The sequence below is a fragment of the Pseudophryne corroboree genome, chromosome 5 (assembly GCF_028390025.1).
Source record: "Pseudophryne corroboree isolate aPseCor3 chromosome 5, aPseCor3.hap2, whole genome shotgun sequence".
Classification (NCBI taxonomy): Eukaryota; Metazoa; Chordata; class Amphibia; order Anura; family Myobatrachidae; genus Pseudophryne; species Pseudophryne corroboree.
Window position 1 is genome coordinate 582,177,976 of NC_086448.1, and position 25,269 is coordinate 582,203,244.

At 47.1% G+C, this 25,269-nt stretch overlaps 1 protein-coding gene across 5 annotated transcripts in view; it reads right to left on the minus strand.

Moving 5' to 3' along the window:
• Window positions 1–17,804, minus strand: part of LOC134928073 (beta-Ala-His dipeptidase-like) — a 100,900-nt gene extending 83,096 nt beyond the window's left edge. For 2 of the 5 annotated variants that reach the window (XM_063923358.1, XM_063923353.1), the window contains exons 1-2: window positions 5,784–6,240; window positions 4,788–4,961 (exon numbers count right to left, since the gene is read on the minus strand). In XM_063923358.1, the coding sequence (XP_063779428.1) occupies window positions 4,788–4,826 (39 nt within the window). In that variant the 5' untranslated portion in view covers window positions 4,827–4,961; window positions 5,784–6,240. Of the gene's footprint in view, window positions 1–4,787; window positions 4,962–5,433; window positions 5,502–5,537; window positions 5,637–5,783; window positions 6,241–17,782 lie in introns of those variants that run through there. The other 3 variants (XM_063923356.1, XM_063923354.1, XM_063923355.1) reach the window with 3 other exon arrangements.
• Window positions 17,805–25,269: the final 7,465 nt, after the last annotated feature.

Sequence of the window (25,269 nt, forward strand, 5' to 3'; positions counted from 1 at the left end):
ACACCACAGGAGCGATGTCCTGGCCGTTAGGATTATATTCAGGTGCATGTGCAGGTGAGACCCGGACCACATTTCCGATGGGTCTCTTGAAAACCACTCTGGCATTAGAGCCGCTCACCAAAAAAGGCCTCTCAGGCCGCACCCAACCGGTTAAGTAACGGAACACCTTGATGAAGTGTCACAGTAAAGCCGATCCAACTCTGGATCTTCAGACCTCTTTTCACATGGAAGAACACCGAACTTTAACCGGTCATTATCTACTCTGAAACCCACCTCCGACATCTGTGTCATTGGAAACAACAGCCAATCCCTGTCGAAGAACAGTCAGAGAGAAATAACGATTTGCACCTTTATACAGGGACAACCGGACAATGTCCTGATCCTGACGCACCTCTGTATGGCGTTGCGTACTATCTTCCCTTACAGAGTGGAACGGCAAGAACTATTAGAAAAAACAGTAAGGGGAAACAACCGTAACTCAGAATGTTCCCCTTTGGATTCTATAAATAACCCACAGGTCCTAGTCTATTCCTGGACCAACTGAAAAATAGTAGACGAGTGCCCACCGGAGTGGGGACCAGCCCGATAGACTCAGCGACAAGTGGTGGATGTGGAGGAAACAGAAAACGACATCCACTACTGCGAACCTAACAAGGCTGCAGAACTCTTACCTTTTCACCTTCCACTGTCTGCACAGAAAAGGAAAAAAGAACGGTATTGAACCGGTTAAAACGACTGCATCCCACAAAAGAATGTGTCACCAACCGTTGTGAAGGAGCCTAACTCACGAAGTTAGACTTACTAGTGGTATCCGCCGAGATTGACTGAACAGAGCTCCCTCCAGCATCTTCCGGAGACATCCTCCGCATTTTTCCGGTCACACCTCCTGCTATCACGTGGCAGCCTTCTGTAATGTTATAAGGTAGAATAAACATAGACAAGCCTTCCCACACCGGGTAGGGTAATTCAATCGGATGCCTACCCGAATACAACACTCCCTCAAGTGCATATAGTGCAAATAAGGTCAAAGTATAGAAATAAAATTTCACTTAGCTGCCTGTGTATGATCCTTTGCGACCGGGCTCTGCGTCGACCAGTAGTTGACTGTCATAATTTTCTCTCCGCGTTGTGAAGAGAATAATATTCGGACTCCTTGAGAGGATCGAAACCAACTCGTCACGGCCAATCTAGAGCTTAATCAACAGAGCGACCAGCACATGATAAGAATACCATTATTTCAGCATTCATGGATATACATCATGTAATACACAATTAAACACATATATCCTAACCATGCATATATAAACCTATATCTACATATATACACATATAGATATAACCTATACGCAAGTGGATTGTCCAGACCTGTCAGGTCCCTAGTGACAGTAAAGTGTTGTGAATGTGTATGACCATGTACTGACATGCCCACGATGTGGATCTACCAGGAACGTTATGGTCGACAGAAACTTAGTAAATGTCGACAGCAAGGAATAGTAAGCGGGCAAAAAATAATAATCACGGAACCCCGAGGGGTCTGAGGGAAGCATACAAATACAATTTTGATAACACTCCCCCCACATATACCTATAAATATACATATATATACAGGTACAAGGCAATAACAGCCTGATAATTTCCCCCCGCAGGAAATACCGTTGATGCCGACAGGGCATCCACAAACAAATGAATCTCCCCTATCGTGTTTACTGTTTTAATCACACAAACACCAATTTGCTAATACTTAATTTTCCGAATCAAGTGCCGCCATGCGCCGGCAAAGCAGACAGTTATCCCCACAGCAGCTTGTGACAAAGCCCTCACACCTGCCGACATATGTCGACTAACCAATAGTGGGTACAAACAGGGAAACAGTGAATTTATGTAATATAAGAGTGATTATGCGTCCATTATCAAACATAATGCTATATGACACCCATATAGCATTAAAAACACTGTGCCCCCCCTCCATCTTACTATCCAGCAAGTCCTGGAGTGGATCTGAGGAAAATGGCGCTGACTCCTCTGTGAGGGCTAAGCTCCGCCCCTTCCCGGCGCGCTTAAGCCCGCTCAAAATATATAAATATATAACCCTAAATTGAGCTGGGGGAACTTATATACAGGGAGTAACCCCCTGTATATACCCCTATATGTATAAACGCAGCCCAGGGCGCCCCCCCCTGCGCCCCGCACCCACGGAAGCCGTTGGTGTGTGGGAGCCATGGAGCGCAGCGCGCACACTGCGGTACCCTGGCGGGATCAGTCAATAAATGCTGCGCAGGGTGCTCCCCCCCAGCCGATGGTGTGCGGGAGCCGGGAGCGCAGCGCTACCGCTGCTGCTCCCTCCCTTTCGCGGCACACTGGCGGGGTGAACATACCCGGTGTTCGGGCACCGAAGTATGCCCCCCCGCCAGTGATCTACATAATATATATATATATATATATATATATATATATATATACACACACACACACACACACACACACACACACACACACACACACATACTGCCCAGGGCGCTCCCCCCCAGCGCCCTGCAGGCCGATGGTGTGTGTGAGAGCAGGGAGCGCAGCGCTACCGCTGTTGCTCCCCCCTGCGGCACATTGGCGGGGTGAACATACCCGGTGCCCGGGCACCTAAATATGTCCCCCCCGCCAGCGTTTTAGAACCTCAGCAACATGCCCCCAGGGCGCTCCCCCCCAGCGCCCTGCACCCTGCCAGAGATGTTGGTGTGTGGAAGCATGGAGCGGAGCGCAGCGCTACCGCTGCTGTTACCTCCGTTACTGAAGTCTTCTGCCGTCACTGAAGTCTTCTTTTCTTCCAATACTCACCCGGCTTCTTTCTTCTTGCTTCTGTGAGGGGATTGACGGCGCGGCTCCGGGAACAAACAGCTAGGCACACCAAGTGATCGAACCCTCTGGAGCTAATGGTGTCCAGTAGCCGAGAAGCAGAGCCTTTAAACTAAGAAGAAGTAGGTCTGACTTCTCTCCCCTCACTCCCACGCTGCAGGGAGCCTGTAGCCAGCAGGTCTGCCTGAAAATAACAAACCTAACATAGAGTCTTTCAGAGAAACTCAGTAGAGCTCCTCAGTGTGTGACCCATCACTCCTGGGCACAAAGTCTAACTGAGGTCTGGAGGAGGGGCATAGAAGGAGGAGCCAGTTCACACCCAGTTGAAGTCTTTATAGTGTGCCCAAGCTCCTGCGGATCCGTCTATACCCCATGGTCCTTTTGGAGTCCCCAGCATCCTCTAGGACGTGTGAGAAATATATAATACTTATATGTCTATAATGTCCATGACAGATTACTTCCTGGTTTCCTCAAATTTTAGACGATATCCTCCTCAGTGTTCATATAAGACGAGATGCTTCTCTTATTTCCAGAAGTCCTTGAAAAAGAACACAGCAGTGTTCGAAACATGTTGGAGGGAATGTTTGGCAAGTAGCACGTTATTTTTCTTTTTATGGTTCTGAATGTCATCATTCGACTATACTTTTTGTTTTCGGACGACAAATTTATGCCTGAATATTGAACCTTAAGAGATTTACACGTGTATTACCATGTTTATGTTTTAATAAATGTTATTTATTAAACCATCGATTCCCGTTATTACAATCTCTGGAGGGATGGGATGATTGCTATCCCACAAAGAAACCCAGATGCAAGATGTTCTACTGTGTGAATAGTGAGTATGGTATGCCCTTGCTTCATTTATTTGAAATAGGGTGGCAACTGCGGCTTAACTATAAACTCAAAGATAACTTTATGTGAGGAGACTATCCACTTTTTTAGTGTGGTACATTCTCAAAAAATTAATTTTAACAGGACTTGTAGGGTTTTTCAATAACATACTACACTATATTTGTTATTTTTTCTTTATTTCTATATCTACCTTGATTGTTTGAGAAAATTTGCCATCTGTCAGGCGGACTCCTGGAAATAAGAGAAGCATCTCGTCTTATATGTTCACTAAGGAGGATATCGTCCATAATTTGAGGAAACCAGGAAGTAATCTATCATGGACATATAAGTATTATATAGTTCTTTTAAATACAGCAGCTTCTTACATAGTAAACAGCTCTGAGCGCTCTGTTAGAGAATCTTTGTCACATAATAGCTATATTTCACGGAGTTGAGCGAGTCCGTACCTTCTCTATTCAGCTGCATAAGAGTGGTTGCGCCTTGGGCATCAGATTTTATTTTTGTATTTAAAACTTTATAGAGGGTGCTCATCACCGATATTTCTCAGTATAACGATTTCAAGCAATATGAAGATATACAATTATTGTCCATCAAACAGGGTATCAGTACTGCTTCATCAGCAAATATCAACAAAAGAAAACAATGTGGATTGCTGTGGTAATCCTTTTCAACGCAATAGGATACTCCTCACAGCAGTTTTATAAAACTGTTTTATATATGGTCAACATTTTTGTATAATTACGTCATAGACGTTATAAAACAATGTCAATTGATTCATTGTTTATTTTATAACAATAAAAAAAAATTATATTTACTAGTGGTGAACTTCTGACTAGTACAGTGGTTTGAGACATAAATATATTGAATCAATTTGAGCTCCCTTGAGATCCCCTCTCTTTCCTTGTATTTGTAATACAAAATCTCATCCAACAGGAGGTATTTCTCAAAGGTGAAGCTCCCTATTTATTAGCGCAAAAACTGGGTCTTAAGTACTTAAATTTTTATATATATATATATATATATATATATATATATATATATATATATATATGCATTAGCCAGTAGTGAGACGGGCTGTAAACACTTACCATGAGGACTGAGCAATGTGGTAGTGGGAGTTGCATCATGTTCTTGTCCTTTCTAATTTCGCTGTTCCTGAAAGGAGTCAGTGTCGGATTTCTCCAGGAACTCCAGGGACAGGGAATTACTTTCTCCAGCTACGTGCACCTACTTGTGCAGTCTACAACTTAAGTCCTCAAAGCCTAACATGAGCAGGGAGACAATAAAAATAGATCTATATAAATGGAGAGAAGGAGGAATACACGACATTAGGCTGGAAGGAGATACATAACAGCTAGCTAAAGTGGAGAACTGTATAATCTGTATCAGAGGACACCAAACACACTCACACTAGGAATTGAGGATATAAAACTGATTATTAACCCTGAACATATGAAGCTCACACTAACAGGTACAATTGCAACTTTTCACCTAATAATGTAGATAGATGTATGAAGTTATTGGATACTTAGCAAAACACATTGACATAAACATAATAAAATGCAATTAACCCTTAGAGTGTGATCTCTCATTACTAAGTGTATAGTAAATAACTTGCCAACTAAACCTGTGTCAATTCTGACCTATATTATGACTAGCAGGGTTTGTAAATGATGTACAGTATATACATTAGTCATATCATAATCATATATCTAATACACAGCATTTACAAACCCCTGATGATGATAAGGCTGTGTATCCCTGCTCAGTGCCTCCATGTATTAGGCAGCAGCTATGTCAGTATCACCCTCATGCTGCAGTGTAGGCTTTATACTGACCCCACTGCGGTCTCCGGCACATCACAGCATACTGTATGCACAGCTGTAATGGTCAGGTCAGGCTGTTTGAACGGATCACTACAAGAGTCCAGCCCTACTTTCCCTCATGTGAATGATGTAACGTTCTATTGCTCAATCTTACGGTCAATTCCGCAATCTACCTTGTATGCAAGAGAGAAGGAGCAGATAAAGCAGAGAGGCGCACACATAATACATACAGGTACCTGTGTACTGCAGATCACTTACATAGGGGGTCACCTCACCATGATGAAGCAGTATTGTATAATGAGGGTGTCCCGTTCCTTTGGTCGGGGATAAGGTGTCCGGCCAGTCCCCGCAGCCTGCTATGATTGGCTGATCCCGGTATGTGCTGCCTGCAGTCTTGCCGCAGCCCCTGATACACGGATTTGTGTGGTCAGTGGCTCTTTGTTCCTGCAGGTTGCATAGTTGTGCAGATTACACAGAGAGCCCCATAGAGATTGTTTGTCACAGGTTTCTGCAATGGATAATCTTCCAATGAGAATACTGACATGCTCACATTATTCTGATTTCTGGTGTGTGTTACAGAAAAATGATAATGTCCAAGCAATTCTCACACCAGGGAAGTCTCCCAGTGTGTTTATAAAGGGATGCGTTAAAATGCCGGGTGTCGGGATCTCGGCGTTCAGGATACCAACCCTGGAATCCTGACAGCCGACAACGGACTTTTAGCGCTTGCCCAAGGAGCGGATCTAGACTTTTTCTTTTAGGGGGGCGGTTTAAGAATTAATTCTGACTCCTCCCCTCTCTACACATACATTACCACTCCCAACTGGTTTACCTGTCAGCATTCTGGGCCTAATTCTGTTGTTGTTGTAGCGATACCTGTTCCGGCCTTAGGCATAGGCAAACTAGGCAATTGCCTAGGGCATCTGGTATGCCTAGGGGCACAAGCAGCTTCTGCTGCTTAAAATGATATGCAGCATGCCTACATTTTGTGTGTAGCATTTCGTATGCAGATACAGCCACAGTCGCACACAGTATATTGGCATGCTGCATATAGCAGAAGCTGCTTGTGCATCCTAGCCACATAGCAATGCAAATAAGATGCATTTTCATAAAAAATAGGCACCCGACGTTAGCAGAGCTGCCAGTTGGCTCACGGCAGGAACTATATGTGTCATTATTTGTATAAGGGCATTAATAATGTGTAACATATGTGTAAGGGGCACTATGTGTGTCATTATGTGTTTAAGGGCACTAATAATGTGCGGCATATGTGTAAGGGACATTATGTGTGTCATGTGTATAAGGGCATTAACAATGTGCGGCGTGTGTGTAAGGGATATTATGTGTTTAAGGGCATTAATAAGGGTTGGCATAATGTGTAAGGCGCTTTATGTTTATAAGGACATTAATAATAAGAATTTACTTACCGATAATTCTATTTCTCATAGTCCGTAGTGGATGCTGGGGACTCCGTAAGGACCATGGGGAATAGCGGCTCCGCAGGAGACTGGGCACAAAAGTAAAGCTTTAGAACTACCTGGTGTGCACTGGCTCCTCCCCCTATGACCCTCCTCCAAGCCTCAGTTAGGATACTGTGCCCGGACGAGCGTACACAATAAGGAAGGATTTTGAATCCCGGGTAAGACTCATACCAGCCACACCAATCACACCGTATAACTTGTGATCTGAACCCAGTTAACAGTATGATAACAGAGGAGCCTCTGAAAAGATGGCTCCCAACAATAATAACCCGATTTTTGTAACAATAACTATGTACAAGTATTGCAGACAATCCGCACTTGGGATGGGCGCCCAGCATCCACTACGGACTATGAGAAATAGAATTATCGGTAAGTAAATTCTTATTTTCTCTAACGTCCTAAGTGGATGCTGGGGACTCCGTAAGGACCATGGGGATTATACCAAAGCTCCCAAACGGGCGGGAGAGTGCGGATGACTCTGCAGCACCGAATGAGAGAACTCCAGGTCCTCCTCAGCCAGGGTATCAAATTTGTAGAATTTAGCAAACGTGTTTGCCCCTGACCAAGTAGCTGCTCGGCAAAGTTGTAAAGCCGAGACCCCTCGGGCAGCCGCCCAAGATGAGCCCACTTTCCTTGTGGAACGGGCTTTTACAGATTTTAGCTGTGGCAGGCCTGCCACAGAATGTGCAAGCTGAATTGTACTACAAATCCAACGAGCAATAGTCTGCTTAGAAGCAGGAGCACCCAGCTTGTTGGGTGCATACAGGATAAACAGCGAGTCAGATTTCCTGACTCCAGCCGTCCTGGAAATATTTTCAGGGCCCTGACAACATCCAGCAACTTGGATTCCTCCAAGTCCCTAGTAGCCGCAGGCACCACAATAGGTTGGTTCAGGTGAAAACGCTGGAACCACCTTAGGGAGAAACTGAGGACGAGTCCTCAATTCCGCCCTGTCCGAATGGAAAATCAGATAAGGGCTTTTACAGGATAAAGCCGCCAATTCTGACACGCGCCTGGCCCAGGCCAGGGCCAACAGCATGACCACTTTCCATGTGAGATATTTTAACTCCACAGATTTAAGTGGTTCAAACCAATGTGACTTTTGGAACCCAAACTACATTGAGATCCCAAATTGCCACTGGAGGCACAAAAGGAGGCTGTATATGCAGTACCCCTTTTACAAACGTCTAAACTTCAGGGACTGAAGCTAGTTCTTTTTTGGAAGAAAATTGACAGGGCCGAAATCTGAACCTTAATGGACCCCAATTTCAGGCCCATAGACACTCCTGTTTGCAGGAAATGTAGGAATCGACCCAGTTGAATTTCCTCCGTCGGGCCTTACTGGCCTCGCACTACGCAACATATTTTCGCCAATTGCGGTGATAATGTTTTTGCGGTTACATCCTTCCTGGCTTTAGATCAGGATATGGATGACTTCATCCGGAATGCCTTTTTTCCTTCAGGATCCGGTGTTCAACCGGCATGCCGTCAAACGCAGCCGCGGTAAGTCTTGGAACAGACAGGGTCCTTGCTGGAGCAGGTCCCTTCTTAGAGGTAGAGGCCACGGATCCTCCGTGAGCATCTCTTGAAGTTCCGGTTACCAAGTCCTTCTTGGCCAATCCGGAGCCACGAATATAGTGCTTTCTCCTCTCCATCTTATCAATCTCAGTACCTTGGGTATGAGAGGCAGAGGAGGGAACACATACACTGACTGGTACACCCACGGTGTTACCAGAGCGTCTACAACTATTGCCTGAGGGTCTCTTGACCTGGCGCAATACCTGTCGAGTTTTTTAATCATGTGGACGACTTCTGGGTGAAGTCCCCACTCTCCCGGGTGGAGGTCATGCTGAGGAAGTCTGCTTCCCAGTTGTCCACTCCCGGAATGAATACTGTTGACAGTGCTATCACATGATTTTCCGCCCAGCGAAGAATCCCTGCAGCTTCTGCCATTGCCCTCCTGCTTCTTGTGCCACCCTGTCTGTTTACGTGGGTGACTGCCATGATGTTGTCCGACTGGATCAACACCGGCTGACCTTGAAGCAGAGGTCTTGCTAAGCTTAGAGCATTGTAAATGGCCCTTAGCTTCAGGATATTTATGTGAAGTGATGTATCCAGGCTTGACCCTAAGCCCTGGATATTCCTTCCCTGTGTGACTGCTCCCCAGCCTCGCAGGCTGGCATCCGTGGTCACCAGGACCCAGTCCTGAATGCCGAATCTGCGGCCCTCTAGAAGATGAGCACTCTGCAACCACCACAGGATGGATACCCTTGTCCTTGGTGACAGGGTTATCCGCTGATGCATCTGAAAATGCGATCCGGACCATTTGTCCAGTAGGTTCCACTGGAAAGTTCTTGCGTGGAATCTAACGAATGGGATTGCTTCGTAGGAAGCCACCATTTTTACCCAGAACCCTTGTGCATTGATGCACTGAGACTTGGTTCGGTTTTAGGAGGTTCCTGACTAGCTCGGATAACTCCCTGGCTTTCTCTTCCGGGAGAAACACCTTTTTTCTGGACTGTGTCCAGGAACATCCCTAGGAAACAGAAGACAAGTCGTCGGAACCAGCTGCGATTTTGGAATATTGAGAATCCAATCGTGCTGCCGCAACACTACCTGAGATAGTGCTACACCGACTTCCAACTGTTCCCTGGATCTTACCCTTATCAGGGAATCGTCCAAGTAAGGGATAACTAAAATTTCCTTCCTTCGAAGGGCTATCATTTCGGCCATTACCTTGGTAAAGACCCGGGGTGCCGTGGACCATCCCTACGGCAACGTCTGAACTGATAGTGACAGTTCTGTACCATAACCTGAGGTACCCTTGGTGAGAAGGGTAAATTTTGACATGAAGGTAAGCATCCTTGATGTCCCGAGACATCATGTAGTCCCCTTCTTCCAGGTTCGCAATCACTGCTCTGAGTGACTCAATCTTGAATTTGAACCTCTGTATGTAAGTTCTAAAACACAGAAGAGCGGTCCTCAAGCGCTGCTAGATTTTTTCAAATTAATTTCGTGAACACAGTTCTGTTGGTATATATGTCCGCTTATGGACAGCGCCGCGACGTGTCTTGATGACGTAATCCGGATATAGAATGAACGTCTCTATGACAACAAGAAACTGGATTACTTTGGCGGGAATCCCTGACGGGAAATGCCGTGTTTCGTTTGGAAGCAGCGATTTATGGGTAGATGAACATTGGGAATATATGGACTTTATCAACTATATGGAACGGATGATTCACTATATTTGCAGTTTAAAGTGTAACATTCCACGAATCCGGATCATAGTTTAACTTTGACCAATTAACTGTTTTTATATATAAAGGGGCATTTATAATTATGAAATTGGGGATATTTTTAGTTTGATTAATGTCTTTTTATGTAAGGATTTTATATGATATGTCAAGATATGGTAATTACAGATATATATGTGTATACACAATACTAGGGATAGGATTGGTGGGAATTTCCATGTGACCTGTACTGTAGGGTATAAAACCCCAGGTCAGTTTGTATGACTCTACACCCTGAGGAAGGAAAAGGATTTCCGAAACGCGTTGGTGTTGAGGTATTCCTGGAGACCGGCATTCCCTCTTATTTTATCTATTGGCTTTATTCCATCTTGGTCTGCATACCATCTAAATTTAAGGAAGACTGTAAGGTTCCCTTTTTGTTTTTCCCGGGAACATCGAGGTGAATTAGTCTGGCTCCTTATATTTTTTTGCATTCCTAGTGCCAATGGATATAGAGTGATACAAAATTGTATGCCCTCCAGGTTTTTCTGTCGTTCTTATATAATTTTTGTATTTTACCTACAAAATATTAAAGAATCTTTTTAACTATTTTTCATGAACTTGGTTTTAAGTAAATAAAAATCCTTTTTTACTATTTTGGATTTTATCCTGTGTATTTTTGAGACTTGGATGTGTCGTGAAGGTTATCCTGAGGAAAAAGAAACCTTTTGGTGCATATAGGGTCTTTTGACCCAGGTGAGTGTTGTTCCATAAGAGTACAGTTTATTATGAACAAGTGGAATATCGAGTAAAAAGATTTCTTTATTTCGCACGCATCTCACTGTTTAACGGTTATCCTGAGGAAAAAGAAACCTTTTGGTGCATATAGGGTCTTTTGACCCAGGTGAGTGTTGTTCCATAAGAGTACAGTTTATTATGAACAAGTGGAATATTGAGTAAAAAGATACCTTTATGCGCACGCATCTCACTGTTTAACGGTGAGTAAGGGAGTCTATTCCAGAAAAGATCGAAGCTGACATTGATTATTGAATATCTTGGTGCCGTGATCTCTTCTCATATATACCAACAGATTTGTGTTCACGAAATTAATTTGAGAAAATCTAGCAGCGCTTGAGGACCGCTCTTCTGTGTTTTAGAATATATGTCGACTAAAGAAGTGGTGTTCTTTTGAGCAGGACTGAGCTGCAGCTAGGAAGGCGCAAGTTGCATTGCTCTGTTTTTTGTTATAGTCTCTGTATGTAAGTGTTCAAAGATTTTAGATTTTAGATTTAGAATCGGTCTCACCGAGCCGTCTGGCTTCGGTACCACAATAGTGTGGAATAATACCCCGTTCCCTGTTGCAGGAGGGGTACCTTGATTATCACCTGCTGGGAATACAGCTTGTGAATGGCTTCCAAAACTGCCTCCCTGTCAGAGGGAGACGTCGGTAAAGCCGACTTTTGGAAACGGCGAGGGGGAGACGTCTCGAATTCCAATATGTACCCTTGAGATATTACCTGAAGGATCCAGGGGTCTACTTGCGAGTGAGCCACTGCGCACTGAAATTCATTGAGAACGGGCCCCCACCGTGCCTGAGCTTGTAAGGCCCTAGCGTCATACCGAGGGCTTGGCAGAGGCGGGAAAGGGTTTCTGTTCCTGGGAACTGGCTAATCTCTTCAGCCTTTTTCCTCTCCCTCTGTCACGAGCAGAAAAGAGGAACCTTTTGTCCGCTTGCCAACAAAGGACTGCGCCTGATAATACGGCGTCTTATTTTGAGAGGCGACCTGGGGTACAAACGTGGATTTCCCAGTTGTTGCCGTGGCCACCAGGTCTAAAAGACCGACCCCAAATGTCCCTTTTCAAAGGCAATACTTCCAAATGCCGTTTGGAATCCGCATCACCTGACCATTTTACCGGTAGAATTGGACAACGCACTTATACTTGATGCCAGTCGGCAAATATTCCGCTGTGCATCATGCATATATAGAAATGCATCTTTTAAATGCTCTATAGGCAATAATATACTATCCTTATCTAGGATATCAATATTTCCGGTCAGGGAATCCGACCATGCCAACCCAGCACTGCACCTCCAGGCTGAGGCGATTGCTGGTCGCAGTATAACACCAGTATGTGTGTGAATACATTTTTGGATACCCTCCTGCTTTCTATCAGCAGGATCCTTAAGGGCGGCCATCTCATGAGAGGGTAGAGCCCTTGTTCTTACAAGCGTGTGAGCGCCTTATCCCCCCTAGGGGGTGTTTCCCAACGCACCCTAACCTCTGGCGGGAAAGGGTATACACCAATACTTTTTAAGAAATTATCAATTGTTATCGGGGGGAAACCCACGCATCATCACACACCTCATTTTATTTCTCAGATTCAGGAAAACTACAGGTAGTTTTTCCCTCACCGAACATAATACCCCTTTTTGGTGGTACTCGTATTATCAGAAATGTATAAAACATTTTCCATTGTCTCAATCATGTAACGTGTGGCCTTACTGGAAATCACGGTTGTCTCTTCACCGTCGACACAGGAGTCAGTATCCGTGTCGGCGTCTGTATCTGCCATCTGAGGTAACGGGCGCTTTAGAGCCCCTGACGGCCTATGAGACGTCTGGACAGGCACAAGCTGAGTAGCCGGCTGTCTCATGTCAACCACTGTTTTTTTATACAGTGCTGACACTGTCACGTAATTTTCAACAGTACATCCACTCAGGTGTCGACCCCCTAGGTGGTGACATCACTGTTACAGACACTCTGCTCCGTCTCCACATCATTTTTCTCCTCATACATGTCGACACAAACGTACCGACACACAGCACACACACAGGGAATGCTCTGATAGAGGACAGGACCCCACTAGCCCTTTGGGGAGACAGAGGGAGAGTATGCCAGCACACACCAGAGCGCTATATATATATACAGGGATAACCTTATATAAGTGTTTTTCCCCTTATAGCTGCTGTATGTTTTAATACTGCGCCTAATTAGTGCCCCCCTCTCTTTTTTTAACCCTTTCTGTAGTGTAGTGCAGGGAAGAGCCAGGGAGCTTCCCTCCAACTGAGCTGTGAGGGAAAATGGCGCCAGTGTGCTGAGGAGATAGGCTCCGCCCCCTTTTCGGCGGCCTTATCACCCGTTTTTCTGTATATTCTGGCAGGGGTTAAATGCATCCATATAGCCCAGGAGCTATATGTGATGTATTTTTTGCCATGTAAGGTATTTTTATCATGTTTTATTGCGTCTCAGGGCACCCCCCCCAGCGCCCTGCACCCTCAGTGACCGGAGTATGAAGTGTGCTGAGAGCAATGGCGCACAGCTGCAGTGCTGTGCGCTACCTTATTGAAGACAGGAACGTCTTCTGCCGCCGATTTTTCCGGACCTCTTCGCTCTTCTGGCTCTGTAAGGGGGCCGGCGGCGCGGCTCCGGGACCCATCCAGGCTGGGCCTGTGATCGTCCCTCTGGAGCTAATGTCCAGTAGCCAAGAAGCATCCACTCTGCACTCAGGTGAGTTCGCTTCTTCTCCCCTTAGTCCCTCGATGCAGTGAGCCTGTTGCCAGCAGGTCTCACTGAAAATAACAAACCTAAACTAAAACTTTCACTAAGAAGCTCAGGAGAGCCCCTAGTGTGCACCCTTCTCGTCGGGCACAGAAATCTAACTGAGGCTTGGAGGAGGGTCATAGGGGGAGGAGCCAGTGCACACCAGTTAGTCCTAAAGCTTTCTTTAGATGTGCCCAGTCTCCTGCGGAGCCGCTATTCCCCATGGTCCTTACGGAGTCCCCAGCATCCACTTAGGACGTTAGAGAAAATGTGTGTCATATGTGTAAGGGGCATTACTGTGTTGTATTATGTGTATAAATGCATTACCAATGTGTGGCATTATGTGTATAAGGTGCTCTACTGTGTGGCGTAACGTATAGAAAGGGCCCTACTGTGGGGTCTAATGTGAATAAAGAGCAATATGGTGTGGTGTAAAGTGAATAAGGAGCAATATGGTGTGGTGTAATGAGAATAAAGAGCAATATGGTGTGTAATGTGAATAAGGAGCATTTAAGTATGATGTTATGTGAATGAGGGGCATTACTGTGAGAAGTAACGTATATAAGGTAAATTGGTACTACTGTGTGATGTAATGTGAATAATGGACACTTATCGTATGATAAATTGTGAATAAAGTTGCACTACTGTGAGGCATAATTTGAATTGGGGGTACTATTGTGTGGCCATGCCCCTTGCCAGCAAAAACACATACCTTTTTGGCTGTGCACCGAATGTGCACACTGTTCTTATTTAAATTACAGGGGGTAGGAAAAAAAAAAAAGGACTGCTATGGGTGGGGGTTTGATGGTGCTGGGAAAGGGGTGCAGGGTCAGAGGCGGAACTAGCGGTGGTGCTAGGGGGCACCAGCCAAAATCTTGCCTAGGGCATCATATTGGTTAGGGCCGGCTCTGCCAGTTCCTATCTTTTTCAGCTCAGAATTGCGATTATGGGGGTCATTCAGACCCGATCGCTGCTGTGCGTTTTCGTACAGTAGCAAATGGGTCTGAACTGCGCGGGCGCAACAGTGCGCCGGTGCATGCCAGACAGCTGCTGTCTTTAGCTAGCGATCGCTTCTGCCTGATTGACAGGCAGAGGCGGTCGCTGGGTGGGAGGGGGCGGGCCGGCGGCATTTAGTGGGTGCAGTCTGGGCAACGCAGGCGTGCCCGGACCGTTGGGGTGGCGGGCCGTGACGGCTGCGTGACATCACACGCAGCTGCTGCGACGAGTAGCCCCCTGCCAGTCCGCAGGAGCTGCACTGGCTGGGAGCTACTCCTGAAGTACAAAAGCATCACCGCCGTGAGATGCTTTTGTACTTCTGCGACGGGGTAGGGCCTGACATGCGAGGCGGACTAGCCCTGTGCTGGGCATCCCCCCGCATGTCAGTGTGCTTGTTCGTAGCTGTGCTAAATTTAGCACAGCTACGATCAACTCTGAATCACCACCTATGTGCGCTCCCAGGGTGTTGGCTGAACCTTCTGTGGTTCATCTTGGTTACTGTGGCCACTTTTCTTCTGTCTGCCTAAAGCATCATAGGGATAGGGAACGCGCAGCAGATCACTGGGGTCCTGAGGTTTGGGGGGCACCCTGGTGGATGGCTTGTGGAGGACACTGGCCTATGGGGGGCCTTTGTACGTCACATACAGCATGCGGATGTTGCAGGTGTCCAGAGTGAAGCTAAAGTTCTGGGACATGGGTGGTCATTCCAACTTTTTGCTGCTGCTGCTGCGATCAACTAGTACACGCCTATGGGGGAGTGTATTTTAGCTTAGCAGGGCTGCGATCGCTTGTGCAGCCCTGCTAAGCTAAAATATTTTCAAGCAGAACAAGACTAGCCCTATACCTACTTACCCTGATCTCTGCGATGCTGGTGACAGCTTTGACGTCAGATATCCGCCCTCCGTTCTTCTGGACACGCCTGCGTTTTCCTTACCACTCCCAGAAAACGGCAGGCTATGGTCCGGACCCGCCCAGGAACGCCTTCTTCTTGTCAATCTTCTTTGCGGTCGACTCTGCGACCGATTCCATCGTAGTACCCGACGTAACCCGGTGACCCCTGTCGCCGGGCAACGTCGCGCATGCGCATTCCAGACCCATTCGCACCGCAGTGATATACCGCTGCGTGCGAATGGGTCGGAATGACCCCCATGGTCTCCAGGGCGGTCAGGTCGACCATGGTCAGGAACTTGTTGCTCTTGGAGGCCATGCGCAGGGTGTCCGGTTGGAAGACCACATCGTAGATAACCTCCCTCACCCCCTCTGGGCCCAGCTCCTCTCTGGCCGGCCCGGCCCCTTGCGTCCGTGGCGGGCGCGCAGCGCAGCTTGCGGACCGCAAGGTTGCTGCAGACATTCAGGTAGCAGGACTGGGGGCCCCCCACGTTGCTCTGCAGCACATGCCTGGGCTGCGGGTGCAGGAACTGGATGTTCACTCCCCTCTCCCGCTCCATCTAGCTGATCTCCCGCTCGTAGCGGCACCGGTTTTCCAGGCCAGCAGTATCTGCGTACTCGACGGATATCCTGGAAGGCTGCTCGGAAGCGCTTCAGCTGCTCCAGGGTCACGGACAGTTCCTCCAGCTGGGCCGCCACCATACTGCCCCAGCAATGATGTCCTAGGAGACGGGAGTGCACAGATGAGGTCGGAGAGGCATGCCGGCAGGGTCCCAATTGGGCACCAATGGGCCACGCGTTAAAGGAGGCCGCCGCTCATCCAATCGGGATGTCGCATCGCGCCGGTTGCCATGGTGAGGGGATACCGCGGGTATTTGCAGTATGAGCGGGATTACTGCAGCAGCGTGAGCTGAAGGGAGGAATGTGCTGCTGTCGGCGCGATGCATTGCAGCAGTGGTGGGCTGACAGTGATGACTGTCCGGCCGGAGCTGCAGCATCGATAAGTGGACGTGGCTTTCACTTGCTATGGGGGGGGGGGGAGCGATTGCCCTCATCGCCCCCCGCTAAATCCGGCCCTGGCTTGCCCTGCTGCCAACATTCTGGCAGGCGGGATGCCACTGTCGGGATATTGTCACCAGTCAACCCTTCCGCCGGGATAACTTATGTAATCCGTTTATAAACTCTCCCTTCATTTATAATGTTTTCAATGATTCCCATAGATGCAAAATCAGATCCTCATTCCAATAATCTGCTAGTACAAATAGGACTCAAGCCAGAGGTGTAACTAGAACTTTGTGGGCCCCATAGCAACGTATAGAAGGGGCCACTGTCTGAATGCTTCTTGAGTGACTCCTCTCCTCATTATTTATTCATTTTATGAATCATAGTAGTGCCCTTGTTAATATTATGCCCCATAGTAGTGCCCTTGTTAATATTATGCCCCATACAAAGGGCAGATCAGATTGTGACACATTGCAGTGCCTCTAGTTCAGGGCTGGCCAAACCAGTCCTCGAGATCTACCAACAGTTCACATTTTCCAGACCACCTAGCTGGTGCACAGGTGTAGCCATTACTAATTAAGATGCGCTGCATTCATTCCTAACTGACAATTCTACAGATCTCCAGGAGGCCTGGAAAACATGAAGTGTTGGTAGATCTCGAGGACCGGTTTGGCCAGCCCTGGTATAGTTCATATTGTGTTCAGGGGCCTCCTGTTCAAAATATGCCACATCACAGTGCCTCCTTACCATTATAAACATCTACACACACCTCTCACTGAAAATGTAATGTCACATAATTCTGGTTTGGCAATGGATCAGACCAAATTGCTTAACAGGCAAATGTGGGAAATTGGTATGCAATGTTATAACCTGGGTCCAGGCTCCCGCAATGAGGGGGGTTGGGGTTATCCATGATGGGGGGGGGGGTCACAGGTGCTGCAATGGGAGAGTCGGGCGGTCTCGCAATGGGGTAGGGATCAGAGGTGCCACAGTGGGGGTAGGGGATGTGAGTGCGGTAATGGCCGGATTTCGTGGGGCCCATCCACAGGCCCCTTGGGACCCGCCGGGCGCCTAGGTTGCCTTGCGGTAAATCCGCCCCTGCTGCCAGTCACCATCTCTCCTCCGAGATGGCTGTTCACTGCTCGTCTACAGGGGAGGAGCTGCATCACCACTCCCATCTCCATCCTCACACCTACTGTAAGATGGCTGCTCCAACTGTCACACTAGCCAGCATGATCCAGCCTCTCTCTGGAGCTGCATGTGACCTCTAACTGTCACACTAGCCAGCACGAACCGTATTAGATCCACCAAAGGTGGTGTATTACTGTAGCACGGGGGTCCATGTGGGCACAATGGCACTGTACATAGTTGGGGTATCACATAAGTACAAACATTTTTGCAAGGAGTTAATTTTTACTACATTCATCCTACCAATCCAGGACAGGTGTTTGGTACACCACATATTATAGTCAGAGCGAATAGCCTGTAATAAGGGACGTAAGGAGTTTTTAAACTCATTGCATATGATAGTGTTCCAGCCAATCAGCTCCAAACTGTCATTTTTCAAACACATGACAGGAGCCGATTGGCTGGAGCACCATTTATCACATCCGTTGAGCTTTAAAACTTGTGTATGATAAAATGAATCGTTAAATTAGCTACATAGTGAATTTACCAGTACTACTCTCTATATATGGTTTCCACTGTCAGATCTGAGGTATTTAGTGTTCCCGGTAGTGACAGTGGTGGAAGTCTGATAGAAACTGGGAGTCTTGAAATAGTTCTTATGCATGGACAGAATTAAGGGGCAGATGTATTAACCTGCAGAAGGCATAAGGAAGTGATAAACTGGTGATAAGCGCAAGGTGATAAATGCGCCAGTCAGTCAGCTCCTAACTGTCAATTTACATATTGGAGCTGATTGGCTGGTGCATTTATCATCATGCAGTTTGTCACTGGTTTATCACTTCCTTATGCCTTCTCCAGGTTAATACATCTGCCCCTAAGTGATTAGCGAGTACCAGTCAGTTGGTTAATACCCAAAACAGAGGCGCAGAATCTAACATGCCAGCGGTTATCACTATGGACCCCCGCAAGGAGGTATAGACTCAGCTGTAGGTCACGGCCATCTGACTGGGTATATTGGTATTGCGCTAGAGTGGATGAACTAGTAGGAATAAAATCAGGTTGGATATAGAGCTTGAACCGATGGTGCTTGTATTGGACTGAAGTTGGTGATCATGGTATCGGGCTGGAACCGAAGGTACAGATGGAGCCACGCTAATCGTGGCTCCGTCTGTGACTAGGCACGCCCGGCGAGGCGAACTGCTGGGCACGTGCATCGTGCATGCATGTGCATCGTGTACGCGCCCCACTCACTTTGAATGAGAGCGTCTCTGTACGCTCAGCGGTGGGCCAAGGTGCAGGCGCACCTCGGCATGCCGCTCATCCCTTCCTGCAATGCGGCCATGCTCAATGAGCGTGGCTCCATCTGTTCTTGTATCAGGCTGGAACCAATGGTACTTGTATTGAGCTGGAAGCGATGGTGTGACTGTCGGACTGAAAATGATAATGTGCATTAGCACAGAAACAGTATCATAAAAAGAACTTAACCAGGCAAGGTCTTAGGATTTCACTTTGCTGAACTGGTATACACAGGTACGCTTGAGTCCAGTTTGATCTGAAGAATGCTGTGGGCTTGGCTGAACGCAGCAGGTGTAACGAATTAAGCTGAACGCAGCAGATCTTAGTAGAATCATGCTGGAACTGATGTTTGCAGGTAAATGCAGACCCAGCAGGTGTTACTGATGTCAGGCTAGAACTGACAATGCTACAGACAGTCCCAGGAACAGTAGATGTTACTTTAGTCAAACTAGAACTGACAGTGTGCACTAGCAGTGCTGGGGACAACAGGTGTACAGTAGTCCAGCTGGAACTGACGAGCACTCAGAGAATGTCACAGAAATCAGGTTGAACCTGACAGGGAAACCAGACAACTATGGGAATAGGAGTCAGTGGTCCGGAGCGCAGAACGTTGCTCCGGAAGCTACGGTCTGGTGACTTGGAAGTATTGCTGAGTGTGGACACACTAAGGTATATAATAGAATCAGGTCTTAGCTAATTTGAGTTAGTCAGTGCAGTTACACAAACCCAACCCACTGTAACAACTGGCAGGAGTGGTCTAAACCCGGCTGAAAATCTGCTGCAATCACTGAATGTTCGCACCTGTTTGGTACCGCAGGATGAAAGAGTTAACTCAGGGAGAGCTGGCTAAGACACAGGTGCAGACGGAGATCAGAAGTTCCACAACTCAGATGCAAGGCTTAAGAAACTGGAAATGCTGTTTAAGACAGCAAGTCACAGAGGACTGGGGGGACGTGGCCATGGCAGCAAGGCAGTTTCAAGGAAGCAGTTTCCTAGCTCCCCGGCCCAAGATCCTGATTGGCCATCCGGACCCATATCCAGCGGCTCTTTTCTGCCCACACTGTACCCTTACCCGCTTGAGCAGCCGGTGACACCCCGTGGACCCACTCTGAGCCCCTGCAGAGCGCGACAGCCGACTTTCAGTGCTGCGGCCTATGTCTCTTGTTTGTCCCCAGGGTGCGGCTGGACATCCGGTGGCGTGTCCCCGGCAGTCAGCTGCTGACTTCTGTGGCGGTGTCTGGCGTCATCCGGCGCTGGCGGTCTGGACCCCGGCGTCTGGTGACCTTGAACGGCTTACACCCTGCCTGTGGGCGCTGCTTACTGCTGTTGTGGGGCTGTCCTGGCAGCCATCTTTCCCTATAGATTGTGAGCTTGCGAGCAGGGCCTTCCTACCTCTATGACTGTTTGTTTATTACCCGGTTTCATTTTATCATTGTGTCTAATTGTAAAGCGCAATGGAATTTGCTGCGCTACAAAATAAACTGTTAATTAATAAATAAATAATAAATCTTGGGAGCCCACACTGCACACTGTGATAACTAATTCTACATGTGGCTATTGCCTCAGCAGAGTTGTTGTGTTATTATACATTATACTCGAAAGTGTGTGGAGCTATTATTAACTGCCTCTGCTCCTGCAATACGCCTGCAGCTTTGTTTCACATTGGGAGTACCCATGCCTGTGCCTGATATTCCTGTGTCAGTTTGGTTAACTGCATTTATACACAATGGTGAAGGATCGTGACCGTGCAGCAGCTGCCAAGTTTGAAAAGTTTGCCGGACAGCCTGCTAACCAGGACTCTAGTTCTCCTCCTGTGCCTCAACAACCTGCTCAACCCAACTCCCCATCTGGGGCAGACTCTGGCACTTCAGCATCCTCCTCGACCCCCTCTATCCAGCAGGTGCTGGAGGCTATTGCGGGTAGCGAAAAACACCTGTCTGACAAAATTGAGAAAGTACAGTGTGATCTCTCACTGCTGCGACATGACGTGCAGCGTATCTGAGAACGAGTTGGTTTAGTTGAGACCCGTGTTTCTACCCTTGAAGACTACTGTGGCCCCCTACAGCAAAATGTCTGCACGCTTTCACATCAAGTCTCCTCAATCCAAGCTAAGCTCCTGGATATGGAGGGACGCTTGCGCAGATACATCAGGTTTGTTGGCCTCCCTGAAATGGAAGAGGGCTCCAATCCTGAGTAGTTTCTGGAGTCCTGGCTTAAGGAATTGTTTGGAGCTGCCTGTCACGAACCGGTCTCTCACCTCTGCGGGTTCTGGGGTTCGTCCGTTGCCAGTGCGGTTGCTCGCGGTGCTGTGCGCCCGTGTGGGGACGCGGCATGATTAGTGGCACAGGTAATGCAGAGTCTGGGAACTGGGAGTGCGGGGACCAAATGGCCTAGGCACTGCGGTGTGTCTGCTGTATAGGAGGTGGCCATGTTGGAGACCAAATAGGTAATACAGAGCACTTGTGAAAACACCTGTGGGCAGGTGTAAGCCAATCCCGTGCTTGTGCTGCCTTTAAGTAGGCTGGGATTATGTTACTCTGGGCCAGTGCTTTGTTGTATCAACGCTGTGCTCTAGCTCTGAGCTCTCTCCGTGCATTCCTGTGTGATTCCCGTGGTCCAGATATCGCCTCCGTTCCCAGAGGTCTGTCTGCAGCCTTCACTGCTAAAGATCCACCGGCTCTCCGCTGTGCTGTCAGTTAATTGCACACCTACTGGAAACAGTTGGATTCCCAGAGTCTTGCATGAGGTTACCTTGTCTGCCTGCCTTCAACCATACAAAGTTTGGAGGATTCCACTACCCTCAGCTGTTCGTTTGTTCTACTCTGCATTTAACCCGTTCATCACCTTGTCATCTGCTACAGTTGTCACAGTGATCTCCGGAACCCGCAAGTAACCCAATTCAGTACTTTTATTTTTTATGTTACCATAACAAGGATAATTCTTCACAGCCTCTCAGTTAACTCTCAAAACTTCATTGCAAATCCTTACAGTTATTTCTTCATGTCTGCATTACCCAGTTAAACACATTCTGCAGTTCAGCATCAAAGCTTGTTTATATTTGGACAATTCAACATTTATTCATCAGCTTGTTTTATATACAGTTCCATGAACATTTCTTTTATTTGTTTTTGAGATTTATCCTGCATATTATTTCTGCCATTCCTGCAATACTTCAGTATAATATGATGATTAACAACTTGTCATTTAACTCTTTACTGAATTGTTATTTTTAATAAATATATGAAACGGAACTTTCTTCGTCCTCCCTGCTTTCTTCATACCCCAGCACCTACACCTGTGGTTGGTCCCGGGTTAACGGATTCACAAAAACACCCGGACCTGACACTGCCTTCTTTACTCCACAGTTTGCGGTGGAGCGTGCCCACAAGGTACCTTCTAGGCCCCTACCCCCTGACGCTCCTCCACGCAAATTTATTGCACGATTTTTGCACTACAGAGACCATGATTCTGTCCTTCGTATGGGGCGTACTAGGGGCCCTCTCACTAGAAACGGTGTCAGGGTTTCTGCATTCCCAGACTTTGCAGCGGACGTTCAAAAGGACCGAGCCCAGTTCCTCCCTGTTAAACGATGCCTTCGTGACCTTAACCTCTCATACTCTATGCTGTTTCCCTCTAAGCTTCATGTGGTGGCGGGGAGTGAATCAAAGTTCTTCAATTCTCCTCGAGAGGAGGCTGCATGGCTGGATCACTGTGCTCCGGGTGCCCGACAGCTAGCTCCGGACTAGCATCCTGTATCTGTTTTCCTATTTTTGTTTATAATGTGTTCTGGATAGGCAAGTATATGCCCGGGGAGCCTTTGGTGGTTTTGGTTCTCAGGTTATCGCCTCATCCATATATACGTTAGGTCTACTGTGTATTGGGGGTTTAGTTTCGGGATCCAGGTATGCCACTGTTTGGGGAGGAATAGGGGGAGGGGGGTAGTTGGGAAATGTTTTGTTCTTTTTCTATTTTTCTCTTTGTTTTAGTTTATTGTTTTTCATACGTGTGCACTGCTTTTTTTAATATAACTGTGTACTGGTACATTTTTTTTGTGCATTTGCTGTGTATGCGATACTGGATTTGCTCTGTCAAGGATACAGCCCACTGTTCTTTGGAGACTTCTGCTGGTTTAGTTTTAGAGCACTGTGATATCTTATGTACCCTGCACCCAAACATGCTCTTTCTGAGTAGATGCACCTATTATGCTGAGGGGAAAGTCTCTATAATACCTAATAATTTTGTTGTTAACTTTGCTGATGGTCTTGGGCGCCTTCATTACCATATTGAGTTTCTTGTGGGGTGCTTCTTTCAGGGGCCGATTACTTCTGCTCTCCTTCAGACTCATATTATGCCATCTATATTATGCTTGATTTAAAACTCTTGGCCTGGAATGTCCGGGGCATAAATAACAAGGTAAAATGCTCTCTAGTATTGAAAATGGTTAAGAAATATGACCCGGACATTTCTTGCCTTAGCGAGACTCATTTGGAGGGTACTAGACTGTTGTCTGTCGACCCTGGCTTGGGTGGGCATACCACGCCTCCCACTCTTTTTCTAGAGAGGTCTCAGTCTTGAGTAAGAAAACTGTACAATTTGAATTACTCTCGATAAAGACTGACTCCCGTGGCAGATCTGTATTTATTGAATGTAAACTGTGCTTCCAACCCTTATTTATACTGGCAATTTATATTCCCCCTCCTTTTGCCTACAAGGTTTTACAGAAGGCTGCCACCTTTATAGCCTCCTCTCCCCATACTCCTGTCATTTGTTTAGGAGACTTTAACATCCTTTTAGACCCCTTCCTGGACAAATGGAAAACACCCCTCTCTGTAATGGCTGGTGGCTGCCCCTCCAAGTTTGCTGATTATATTGATAGTTTGGGGTGGTTGGATGCCTGGAGGAGCCGCCACCCTTCAGTTTGTCAATTCTCCTGTTTCTCTAAAACCCATGACTCCTTTTCCAGAATTGACCTGGCCCTGGTCTCCCCTTCTCTATTACCCAAACTTACTGATATACACTATGAGGCCAGAGCTATTTCCGACCACTCATCCTTGTTGTCACTTAATGTTATGTGCCAGAGGGGACAGTCCTATTGGAAATTGCACCCATCCTGGTTGCTACAGCTGAATGATAGTCCTGATCTAGAGAAGCAATTGGAGGGATACTTTGCTCTTAACACTGGGTCTGCACATGTAACTGTGGTCTGGGATTCATTCAAGGCCTATATGCGATGTACACTTATTAAGTGAATTGCTGCCCTTAAAATGTCTTCTCGGATGACTGAGAGGGCTCTGGAAACTGAATTTCGGAATCTAGAAACACAATATTTGTCAGACGGGTTTGCCTACTACTAAAACCCGCTGGCTGCTGGCTCAGTCGGCCTGGTTGGCTCATCTGTCGGACAAGACTTCTAGGTCACTTATGTTTAGGGCTCAAAACATTTATATGCAAGCGGATAGACCTGGCAGTCTGTTGGCCCATTTAATGCATTATGAGCGCCCTGGGACCGCTATTACACAGGTGATTGACCCTTCTGGTACCATCATTGATACTACACCAGATATTGCCCATACATTTCTATCCTATTACAGCAACGTATATAAGTCCCGTTTAACCTGCTCGGCCTTCGAGCTATGTCAATTTCTGTCTACCATTACCCTTCCTAAACTCTCCCCTTAGGCTAGCGCTTCTCTAGATGTACCTATAACACTTGAAGAGGTGACCGCGGCTATTGGCTCCTTTACGGGCGGTAAAGCCCTTGGAAGCGATGGTCAATATTTTTGCCCCCGTTCTACATTCCTTATATCTAAATCTTTTCGCTGTGAATAGGCTTCCCCCCTCAATGTTTGAGGCTGTTATCATTGTGCTGCCGAAGCCTGGTAAGGACCCCAGACTCCTAGAGTCTTATAGACCAATTTCTCTTATCCCCACTGATGCCAAGACTCTGGCAAAAATTCTAGCCCTGAGGCTTAATGCTGTCACCAAAACCATTATTCATTCGGATCAGCCTGGCTTCATGCCTGGCATGTCCACATCCACCAATTTACGGCGCCTCTCCTCTGTTCTCCAAGCCTCACATGATTTTCCCTCTGATTCGGTCAGTTTCCCTGGACGCGACCAAAGCCTTTGACAGCATGGAATGGCTCTACTTGTGGGAGGTCATGAGTGGTAAGGG